The sequence below is a fragment of the Kryptolebias marmoratus genome, linkage group LG24, assembly GCF_001649575.2.
Source record: "Kryptolebias marmoratus isolate JLee-2015 linkage group LG24, ASM164957v2, whole genome shotgun sequence".
Taxonomy (NCBI): domain Eukaryota; kingdom Metazoa; phylum Chordata; class Actinopteri; order Cyprinodontiformes; family Rivulidae; genus Kryptolebias; species Kryptolebias marmoratus.
In genome coordinates, this window is record NC_051453.1 from 1,837,020 (window position 1) to 1,849,211 (window position 12,192).

General features: G+C 35.0%; 1 protein-coding gene across 1 annotated transcript; it reads left to right on the forward strand.

Moving 5' to 3' along the window:
• The first annotated feature begins 644 nt into the window (after nt 1-644).
• On the forward strand, nt 645-10,424 carry LOC108243580 (complement factor H). The gene is made up of 18 exons (XM_017429136.3): nt 645-806; nt 918-1,100; nt 1,211-1,316; nt 1,467-1,543; nt 1,681-1,863; nt 2,658-2,840; nt 2,963-3,151; nt 3,292-3,471; nt 3,678-3,845; nt 5,007-5,174; nt 6,172-6,348; nt 6,444-6,629; nt 6,974-7,144; nt 7,310-7,495; nt 7,955-8,137; nt 8,398-8,583; nt 8,789-8,968; nt 9,709-10,424. Exons 1-18 carry the CDS (start codon nt 737-739, stop codon nt 9,900-9,902), a joined length of 2,970 nt encoding a protein of 989 aa, XP_017284625.1. The 5' UTR covers nt 645-736; the 3' UTR covers nt 9,903-10,424.
• Nucleotides 10,425-12,192: the final 1,768 nt, after the last annotated feature.

Sequence of the window (12,192 nt, forward strand, 5' to 3'; positions counted from 1 at the left end):
CGGGCCTCCGTTTGTTTACCAACCTTTTTGGCCACTCTTTGTCCTCTACCAAACAATCTAATTTACCTTTTCCATGACTTCATTATGAGTCATAATGATTATGCTTTTAAATCCACTTTTAAAGCAAAAACAGTTCTTTACTTTTACTTGATCTTTTTTTAACATGAAGATTTGAGCAGATGGGTTTAATGCAATCTGTTTTGTTTGCTCAATTGATTCCTGTAAATGATTTCCAAGGAAGTGAAATAAAATACAAATAAACATTTACGGGAATACTTGTTTTTTTGTTAATTTTATTTCAGTATTGATTTATTGTAGAATTACATGATTTCCAAACTACTGTACAATAGATAATTTGCACTGATATGAATTTACTATTTTAATTCAGGTATGATTATATTAGTTTGCATCTTTTAATGATGCAACAATTTTTAAAACCTGTTTTGTTGTTTATATATTATTTATCTGCATACAGATCCTTGAAGCTCATCTTAGTGTTTTCAGGGTTTGGTTGAGAATACGGTGTATCTTTTGTGGGCAGTTTGGTCACTTTCTTCAGCTTGTAAGGTTGGATTTTGAGGCTGAACACAGTTGTGTAATCATTGAGCAATCTCTTCTCTCTCTCTCTCTCTCTCTCTCTCTCTCTCTCCTGTGAATCCAAAGCTCCTTCTCTGTATAACAGTGTAGCGCTCTGTGGGGTCCTGCTCTGTTTGCTGGTTCAGGGTCTGAGGATAAAATGCACACAATCTCCAAGATCTGGGTCCTACTTTTGTGGACGCAAACACTGAGCTTTGTGAAATGCCGAGGTAAGTGATAGAAATTGTGTTCATATGTTGGTATTAATTCTTATCTTGACAAGTTGTTGTTGATTTAAACTCCCTGATGCTTATTTATTTGGACTGGTTGCTGTCCCACAGATTGTACCCTTCAGCAGTTTTTATCTGGGCCCATCTATGATTCAAATTTTGACACAACTGGTATGGATGCAACATACGAAGGTGGAAAACAAGTGAGAGTCCCCTGCAATACTGGCTACACTGGCTTTTTCAAGCTGATCTGTACTGAGGGAAACTGGATACATAAAGGCTCAAAATGCCAACGTAAGTTATTTTACAGCATCACTTTTTCTGTCACACTGTTGTTAAATGAAATAACTCATCATATACTGCAAAATATTTACCCAAAGTCTTTCTTGTCTCTATATCTTAAGCAAAATCGTGCGGTCATCCCGGCGATGCCCAGTTTGCAGATTTTGAACTTGAGATAGGAGACGATTTCGTCTTTGGGTCACAAGTCCTTTTTAAGTGCCAAACAGGGTATGATTTGAAAAAACAACCTCCATAATTTCTGGACAAAAATCATCTTTTTTTTATTTATTTTGTCAGGTATATGCTTTGTTCATATTTTGTTTTATAAATGTGGCTTAATGCTGTTTTTGTTTGTTTGTTTTAATGAACTTGTTTCAGTTATCATATGGTCAGTCGGACAGTTCGTCGGCGTTGCTTGGCAGATGGCTGGGATGGCGTCATTCCGGTGTGTGAAGGTATGACTCCAATCAAGAACTTTACTAACCCCATTTTATTTTCATTGTCATCTAAAGATGTTGATGCTGAAAAAACATTGAGTAGACCACGTTTTTAATCTGTGTTCTGGTTTATTGTTTGTTTTTTGTCCCCGCAGCCATTCGGTGTCTAGCCTTTCATGTGGACCCAAATGTCCAGGTCTTAGGGGATCCAGAAGGAGCCACCTTTGGCAACGTAGTTCGGTTTACCTGCAAGTCGAGCAGTCAAATCTTGATAGGATCACCCGAGGTTTATTGTAATGAAAATGGAGTGTGGATTGGTGAAATTCCAAAATGCCAAGGTACAGAATGTCAGCAATAAAACACCAACACAAGGTTCACTCAGTAACTTATACCACCTAAAACACAAACACTTATGACTCAACTTCAAGTTTCAAAGACAGCAATGAATCTGAAGTTGTACAAAATAAGTCTGACTGGATTTAGGGATTAGGATGTGATCTGTTTGGCCTTCTTGTTGAATATATTTAATGAAACAATCCCTAAGACTCTAAAAATGTACAACTAGTTCAAAGCCTGTGATCTAAATGTAAACTTAAGGAAAAACAAATTAAACTTTCCTTAAACTATACCCAGTCCAACAACTTAAGTGAAACACAGAAATCAAGATTTGGGCTTGGAATTAATTTGTTTTAAAACAGTTTGCTGCTTGCAAACCTACAGTAAACATTTATCAGTTGAGTTTTGTGTTTATCACCAACACAAAATTTTATATCCTAAATTAAGAGATACAAAGTTTGTTGAATTCAGTTCCTAAAAGTTCAGAGAAAAGGTCTAAAGTAACCCAGCCCAGCTGCTGTCAGTCAACTGTAGCATTAGCTGAAAAAGGGATTTAACATCTGAAAGTAGGAGGTTAGCAAGTTAAGATTAAAATCACTCAGCAGTCTTGAGAGCCTCATTAGTGTAAGACATTTTGAACACTAAGACTCAGCCAGTTGGCCCCTTGAACTGGAGTACCTGGGATCATCTTTACTGACCTTGTATTAATACTCAACCCTTGAAACCTTCTATTAAATGGCTGCTATCACCTACTGGCAAACTGAGGTATGTTAATGTTTGTGTTTAACACCAACAGAAGTCAAATGTGCTGTCCCTGTGATTGAACATGGAAGTGTGGCTGGTGCTCGTCAACAATACAACGAAAATGAAGTCTTGCCCTTTAAATGTGACCCGTTGTATAAACCTACTGATGACAGACCTTCAAGATGCACGAAAGCACGAGTGAACGCAGAATGGATCCCTACACCTGCATGTAAATGTAAGTAAGTGACCCAATCTATTGGGTGCATCAGACTGGGTTTTCAGTGACCAAAATATGGAATATGTCTTTTTAAAACCAACTAACAAATATAATGTTTTTATTTTGTTGAACCACTCCAGCAATAACATGTGAACTGACACAACTCCCGGGAATAACATATCGCCCCGAAAACAAAAATTTGTTTACACCTGGAGAAATACTGCAAGTTACATGTGGAGAGAATGACTACATCTTAGACGAAAAAACAACCACAGCAGATGTTACTTGCAAAGCTGATGGAAAATGGAACATCAGACCACAATGTCAAGGTATAAAGTCCCCTGAACTTCAGAACCAAAACTACTGCAGGTTCTTTAATTACAGTATTGCTGTATTCAGGGTTTTTGTTTGATGATTGTCAGTATTATCTTAAGCAATTGAGATAAAAAATGTTTTTCTCTCACTCTAGAGGTCAGATGCCCAACGAATCTTCAAGATGCTCATTTGACTCGTTATGTTAGTACTTGGCAGAGTAATAAATTAGGTAACACTGTACAGTATGATTGTATAAGTAACTATAGGAGAACAGGTGGTGTCCATCATGCCACCTGCACCAGAGACGGATGGACACCAAAACCACTTTGCCAAGGTAAACTGAACTTTACACTAAAACTTCATTTCACTGCATTTGGTCATGTGTTTGTTTTTTATTCATTTTTTGCTTAAATGTGAGAAGAGGTACTTTGAATATATATATACATGTATTCGTGTTCTGTTCATTTCTATTAATTTTCAGTTTTACAGCTGACATCACTGAACATAATTTTTTAAAATCTTTTTTTCCTTAATTCATAGCAATCAATTGTCAAAAACCTGACCTTGAAAATGCTGAAATTACCAGAAATGAGAAACAGACTTACACACATGGTGAGACAGTCACATACAGATGCCTGAAAGGAGTTAAAGATTCTTTTACTGCTACCTGTGATGGAGGTACCTGGACTGAAATAAGACACTGTTCAGGTAAGAAACACTGTACTAAAATTGATTTAAAGTATAAATATGTATGTATATGTAAATATGTATAAACTGACTAAATTGACTAAAAGTTAATCTTATTGGGATTCAAGCGTGGTTTCAGTAGTAACATGAGTTTACTTATTTTTCCCCTAGACAGTTTATACCTCTATCCACAATAATATGTTTGTAATAATATGTTAATAATAAGTTTAGGTTGCTGTCTTTGTGACTTTTTAGTGTATTGTTGGAACTAAAACATAGACAATGATGCAAAGGGCCTAAAAATAACAGAACTTTTATACTGATAAAAAAGACAAAAAGCCTGAAATGGCAAAAGAATAATAATAAGTACTGCCAACAAACTGAATACAAAAATAACTCAAATACAAAGCAAACACAAATACCACAGGATCATAACAAGGTGTAACAATACATGTATTTTTACAGTAATAATTATTATTATCAACCTGTAGGTCTGTTTTTTTTACTGTCAGTAAAGGCAGAGAACACAGAACATCATAATAAACATAATGAAAAAATTCCCAGATATTTATTTGACAATAGCATAATAGAAAAATAAATAAACACTCAACAATTCAACATTCTGTTCAATTGATAATATAGGAAAATAAATATTTTATAAAATAAATGGAAAGATAACAGCCATAATTAGACTCCAAAAGCTCAAATGTTTGACTCCGGTTTGTCTGATCTTTTCTAACAATTTCAAACTGATTCTGTTTCCCTAAAAGACTGACTGTTTTGGGGCAGTGGGTATTTAATTATTTCATCTGGCTTTCTTCTGCTCTGATCACAGCAGACACAAGTTAACTGGCCGGTGTGGCATAGTGGAAAAACTGTAAAAACTACCCCAAAGGGAGTCCTGACATTAGTTTAGAAAGGGTCAGAAGAAAAAGCAGCAAAGTCGCTACATAAAACTGTCATTTAAGACAAAAATTCCAAGAGCTAACATTCACTGTGAGACACGTCACACAATTCAAAAACTATACAAGGAAAACTGAAATGGGCTTTAAACAGTATATTTAAAAGAAAAAAAAAAGTAATTTCTACAACCAGAAAACAAACATGAATAATTGTCTTTTTTTGTTGTTGTTGCTGTGTAGAAACAATTAAACAAATATATATCTTCTGTTTTATTACCAGGTGCAAAGCCTTGTACAAAACCTGATATTCCAAATGGATTTGCTGTAGGCCCACTCAGCAACACCGTGTATTATTCCTGTAATGAAGATTATAAACTTTCGTCCAAAGGATGGTGGGGGGAGGCCAAATGTAATTATGGTGTTTGGTCTGGTCTCCATCCATGCATAGGTAATTCATTTTTATTATTTGTCAAGTTTGGTTATTTAAATCATAAAGTTAATTGACCACAATAGCTTGGACCAAGTAGCATCAGCTGGTGTGTAAATATTGTACATTTTAAGCTGAGAGCTCGCTGCACAATTATTTGCCAGAGTTTACCCACAATTAACAGAAAATTTCTATAAATTTTCAATAACAACAAAAAGAGAAGAGAGACAAAAACTACGCTCATTTCAAATTTCTGACCAATCACACAATAGTTACGTTCTGACATCCCACAAGAAAAAGTCTGACCAGGTGATGATTCAAGAACAAGCTGCAAAAACTCCCAAATTGCGAGAAAATATGACGCCGTTGTCTTCTCACAGTGCTGGGAGAGAGAACAATGTTCTGGGTTTGTCCAGTCCTGGTCCTGGAGGACCACCATCCTGCATGTTTTGGGTGCTTCTCTGATCTGAATGACTGAGTGATTAACAGGCTTCTGCAGAACTTGAAGACCAGCTGAAGAGCAGGGAAACATCTAAAAGGTGGAGGATTGTGGCCCTCCAGGACCAGGACTGGACACCACTGAGGGAGGGAGAGTGCTGACACAGAAAACCTGGACCACAGAAACTCCTGCAAGACTTTGACGTGTTCAGTTGGCTGTAGTTGGTTTGTAATCATGTAATGTGTGATCTCTCATCAGGTGCAGCTGTTAGGTGTGTGATGACCACTCTTTTATTCATCACACAAACATCTGCTGAAACCAGTCTGACACACTGAACTCCAACTCGTTTCAAATTCTGTAAAAAGTTGTGCAGTGTGTCTCCAGCTTTGGATGTAAAATGTAATCAGGTTTTGGAACAAGTAACAGCTTATTTTATTCTATGAAGTGGCTCTGTTAAATAAATAAAAGCCAGACTCTTGCGTGTTTAGGTTTTTGATCATGTTTGAGGTTTTTTTTTTATGTGCTGTTGACACTTTTAAATAAGATTACAGTTGTGATGTTTGTAATTGTGTTCTACAGAAAACAGTATGTGTGGAGAAGCTCCTGAGATTCCGAATGGAAAAGTGACACGTAAACAACATAGAAGTGGTGAAAGGTTTACTGTTGTTTGTGATGAAGGATACAGAGCGGAGACAGACCAAGCACCTTGTCATAATGGAGCATGGGATTTAGAAGCACTGAAAACAATCTGCAGCCGTGAGTCATCTTCATTACAGTTTTTATCAATTTAAGTTGCGTTATAAAGACTTGCAGTTAAAGATTATTGTTGTTCATGTTTTTATTTTTTTCAGCTACTGCTGAACTTTGCAGCCCTCCACCTAAAGTGGAGAAGACAATCGTTACGACACCATATCAAAATAAATACGTGTCTGGTACTTCAGTAACTTATCAATGCCGTAAGAAGTATATGATAAACGGAGAAGACTCGATTACATGCAAAGATGGAGAATGGGAGAAGAAGAACATCACCTGTATTTGTACGTACATAAACAACCACCTCACAAAGAAATTCAACAGTTGCATACCTTTTTTTTCAAAATTACTTATTAATACTTATTTATTAATACTAAATAGTAGCTGAATAGCTTTTATTTCAGTGAAATGGTGAAAAACAGTCTTGTAATACACTTTCAGATTACCAATTAGATACTATAGTAATCTAATATGTGTGGCTTTTTTCTCTAAAATAAAATCTAACATTAAATCCATTTATGCACAATGTTGCTTAAACCTAACCTGAATAAAGAAGACAACATTCAGACCCCAACAGAACCCTGCATGCTCGACGTTAGGATTAACTCCCTGCCTGTCATATTTTCAGCTTATTGTGAGAAGCTTCAAGATGTCAAACTGACAGTGACATCATCCGTGGATAAAGAAAGATTTGAGAATGAAGATGTTGTTGAGTATAAGTGTAATGCACCTGATACAAATGAAGAAGGCAACGCAACATGTGTCAACAGCACGTGGACAAAAACTGTTGAATGCCCAGATATGAAGAAATGATATCAAACAGAGTTTATTGGTTTGTTTTTATGGTTAAAAGACAGTTTTCTGTCTTTAGGCTCATTTTGATCACTACACTGCTCCAAGCCTTTCTCTGGTCATAAAAACCTGCTGTTTATTCACTGGTTTATGTCTGTTTTGTTCTTCTCAGCCTTTTCTTGTAAAATTGAACTGACTTCTGGTCTGAAAATATCTGGATTTCCACCAAAAGATAACTTAGTGAATGCTGGAAAAAAACAGCGTTTTTTCTGCATCGACGGCTACGACATCGAGGGATCTGAAGAGATTGAGTGTTTAGAAGCAGGAGAGTGGAACGCCCCCCCCCCAACCTGCTCTAGTATGTTCACTTTCATTTATGTGCAGCTTTGATTAACATTTTATTAGTTTATCTGTGTTGATCCATATTTAAAATAAAATAAACTCTGATTTTACAGCGGTGTAGGAAAAGCTTGCTCATGTAAAAATTGCACTTGTATGAAGCAACATTAGAATATGTTAGTTGTATTTCTGGTTAGTATTCTAGTATTCATGCTACATTTTGCTCTGTGGTATTACTGCCTTTTAGCCTTAATCCATCATGTTAAACTGTTGGTTTCCTCGAATGCAGGATTTATTTTACTGTAGTTCCACATTTCACTGAATGAATCTTCTTTCTTCTATAAATGTTACTAGTCTGAAGTTGTAGAATCAAAGTCACTGATTTACTGATGTTTCTGTGATTAATGTGTGATTTGGACAAAAGTTTGAATCACATTTGGTTTTATTGTGTTATTACATGTTCTGTGTTTCCTGATAGAAAAATGTGAACTTCCTGAAGTACCAGAAAATCTACGCTTCACCCCATCTGGAGATTATTACTTCAGTAAAGGAGAAACTCTAACATTTGAATGTCATGAACCTGGGTTCTTCACTGAAGGGAAAAACAATATTGAATGTTTGGGACAAGGAGAATGGAGTGCCCCCCCTCCAATATGTAAAAGTAAATCTTCTCTTGTTCCCAACAAAGCTGTGGTTTTATTTGCTTCTTTATCTCAGATTTTACAGTTTACTAAAACTGCAACTGAAAGAAGAAAATGTTTTGTTTCCTTATCTGTCAGCAAAATGTTGCACAGAATTCAAACATTAGTTGACCAATATTTCTGTGACTAACCAGTGATTTGATTTGGCTTCAGTGTGTTTTGAACATTGTTGTTTATATGGTAAACTCCACAGTAAAACATGGTTTGTTCTTCCTAACAGAGAAATGTAAAGTCCCCACTTTAACAGAAAATGTACTCATCCACCCACCTGTATCAGACATCGCAGTATCTACAGGACAAACAATAACGTTTGCTTGTCGTCATGATTGGCTCTTCATTAATGGGAATTCAAACATTGAATGTTCAGAAACCGGAGAGTGGAGTGGCCTCCCTCCAACCTGTGCAGGTAAGTCCTTCTCTTTAACAAGTTCCCCACTGTGTGGACTCAGGAGGCTGGATTTGCACTTTTTATCCCAGATGTTCAGAAATACTCAGAAGTAGCTCTTAAACAACAGCTACAAATAATAAAGACAAACACATCAAGGTCAAATGTAATAATTGTGACACAATCCTACCTAAATGTAACTTTTTTGTCATTGCTCATTGTTTAGGTCCTCCTGGCTGTAAGACACCACCACCACTTGAAGATGGAGACACTGTAGTGATTATTAAACAAGAATACGAACACAATGAAAAAGTTCAGTACGTGTGTCAGCAGAGTTACGTTATGGAGGGTGGACCGTATAAAATCTGTAAAAATGGAGCATGGACTGGAGACATAAGATGCCTCAGTAAGTCTAAATTTATACATTTTATTTTGTGGAAATTCTGCTTTTAGAAACCTGTTTTTTCATTGTCAGTGGCTCATTTCCTTTCCAGATGAACTAGAATATAACAGTTTATAATAATGTGTAATTAGATTTTATGTAGAACATTTTACATACGCTTGAAAATTGTATATTAAGTAAAAACATTGTTGCTTTTGCAATCAACACGTTTAAACATGCAAAAAGGGTGCAACAAAAGTAAAGATACTCTAAACTCAGAGATCTTTAAATGAATGAAAACAGATGTATTTGTGATCTTCATAAAACCTATTTAATTTTCTTAGAATATATCAGTAACAGTATATTGGGTATCATTCATTCCCTTGAGAAAGATTCTATACTTCCATAATAAAGTCATGTAGAAAAACAGTTCAAAGTTATACAAAAACAAATATAATTTAGACATTATGCAAGAACAGTTTAATGGTTTTAGAGATTTATTAATCTACAAAAAAAGTGTTAAAAAGTTGGACTTTGATTATAACATTAGCACATATTATGTTCATGTTCTCTATGTTAATAATAAAAGATGGAATACAGTCTTTGCATTTTTTAGGTTTAAATTATATCTGGCTCAGGGCCTTGTGTGTTTAGCTCTGTAACAAAATATAATAATGTAAAATGTTTAATTTAGACAAAATTAAATTGTTTTTGTTAGAATTTTATGAACTAAATAATAATACTGTTTATGTTTTTTCTTTCAGAGCCGTGCACTGTGAATACTGCAGAGATGAACACACGTAACATTGAATTTGCATATAGTGATAAAAACAAGTTATATGCACCACATAATGGTCACCTTACATTTTCTTGTAAACGTGGGACAAGAAAAGTTGGCTCAGAGCCAATGCGTAGAAAGTGCACTAATGGTCAGATGAACCTGCCCACCTGCCAGTGAAAGTTTTTACTGAGTTGTACTGAATGAGCACTCAAACATGTCAAAGAAAACCAGCAATAAAGACTGATGTGATTTAATCCTAGTTATGGACATTTTAATAAGAACTATGTGTAGTCTTCTGCCTCACCGTGGTTCAGGATTAAAGATGTTCAGATTTTAAATCAAATGTCACCTGACACAGAAGTACAATGATTTATTTTCTCTGCAATCACTTCTTAAATACAAATTTAAAAGGCTACAGAAATGAAACAATGTACGGTATATTTTTAATAATGCTTATTGTATTTGCAAAGTGCTTAATGGTGACAGAAATGTTCAGCAAAATTGTCAAATGTTTGATTTGTGAACATCTGCTGCTGGCATCTATAATCATGTGGCCTTACAAAAATCAGCCCTCTGCTTTAAAATCAAAAACATCTGGAATATCATTTAACTATATTGAGTATGAATATAAATATACAGGATGTTTCTTACATTATTGTAAACTAAAATAATGAAATAAAGAAACAAAAATGGTGCATACATCTGTTTCATTCCAATCTCTGTTCCAAAAGGTGAATATTTTTATTTTACAAAGTATTTGATGACAGAAGACACCAAATACACAACTCTAAGGTCAATAAACACACTGAAAATGTTGCCTAATCAATGAAATGAAAGATAATTTAGTAGTTTATGAGTGTAGAGGCTGGATATAAAGAGCATTTATTATTAATGAACCAGTGTCTTTGTTGGTAAGAGCTTCTGATGCAAACTCTTGAAGTTTTGCTGACCTGGAAGTTGCTTTTTCACTCACTGATGTTAGAGATGCATTAAAACAGGTGGAACTAATTTATACACAAAAGCAGTCATTAAAGAGCTTCATTCCCCATAAACACTTATTTCTGCATCTCCATCAACCACTTTGTTGTATTTTGTGCTTTGGCAAAGTATTTAGACCAATAAATCTACTGTTGTAAGGTAAATGTGTCAATCACAAATGTGACAAAATTCAAACCAAGCTGAGGAGACCCTAACCCTAGCCCTGGGCCAAAAGGCCCTCTTTAATTAAACTCCCTATATTATTTTAAACTGGAAAAGTAGTCAAATCAAATTGAACAATTGAGCATTTAAAGAAAAAACACAATTTTGATTGTGATAGTAAAAAGTTATTACAGTATACTGACTAAAATGATACAAAAATGTTATTTATAACAAACTAATTATAAATTAAAATAACCTTAAATAAACAGAAAGAACAGACTTCTATCTTTAAATGATCCACCAGAAGAACACATGTATGATGGTGTTAGAGCTTGGTGGCAGAATAAATTAGGAGACTTTGTCAGTTATAGCTGTAGAAAAGGCTACGAGAGAAGCGGTGGTGCCAGGTATGCCACATGCACCAGAGACGGATGGACACCAAAACCATTTTGTCAAGGTATCCTGAATTCTACTTTGTAGCTTTTCTTCTTTCCCTGGTTTTAGAGTAAACAGCAAAACATCTAAATGAAACTGGCTCATTGCCTTTGTATCAAATTGACAATGATTTGGATGTTTAACTATTTTCAGTTGATTTTTCATCATTGTTGTGATAACCAAGCCCCTTTCATTTAACAGGCATTTTTTACAGATAAATTATGATGCTTACAGTCATAAAATAACTTCTGTTCAGTCTTAAAATAAAAATAATGACAAGGATTTTGCTTGTCTGTCTGTTAGCAAAACATCCCATGAACCATGGAACTCTCAGAAACTAATCATGGGATGTACATCTACATCTGAATAACTGCTGAAGTCAACCTGATTCAAGATGGCCACCCCAGCTAATCAACCTTTACAAGAAATGGATACAATTCAGTCCGTTTCACTGACATTGAGCTACAGTTTGATGTGTTTGTAGCTGAGAATCATTTACAACACAATACATATTCTGAGCTCTGACAGATTGATTGAGATTGTGGATGATGTTATTTTCATGTGATGTAAGGTTTTTTGTGATAAATGAGGACACAGACATGTAAATAAACAACCACAGTAAAGAGGATTTCATCACCAGTTATAGACATTTTAATTCAGTTTTGTTCAGTCAATCTTCTTTCTCTGTATGATTCATGATGAAAGTCAGTTTTTATTGTTTATAATCTGTATAAAATGTCAATTGTTAAAAATACATAAACTAAGTTTTGTTCACTCCCTGTGTGAGTGTTTAAAATGCTTTCTTACAGTTTGTTTTTCAGCAAATACTACACTTTCTGGAAACTCAAGACAAATAAAACAAACCTTTAAAAACTTTGTTCTTCCTCTTTTT

What these genes read in the sequence shown, in the direction of transcription:
- LOC108243580 (XM_017429136.3), top strand. Translation starts at nt 737, where the DNA reads ATGCACACAATCTCCAAGATCTGGGTCCTACTTTTGTGGACGCAAACA. An exon ending in TGAAATTCCAAAATGCCAAG is followed by an intron (nt 1,864 to 2,657) that starts GTACAGAATGTC and finishes TAACACCAACAG; the next exon opens with AAGTCAAATGTGCTGTCCCT. An exon ending in CATCAGACCACAATGTCAAG is followed by an intron (nt 3,152 to 3,291) that starts GTATAAAGTCCC and finishes CTCTCACTCTAG; the next exon opens with AGGTCAGATGCCCAACGAAT.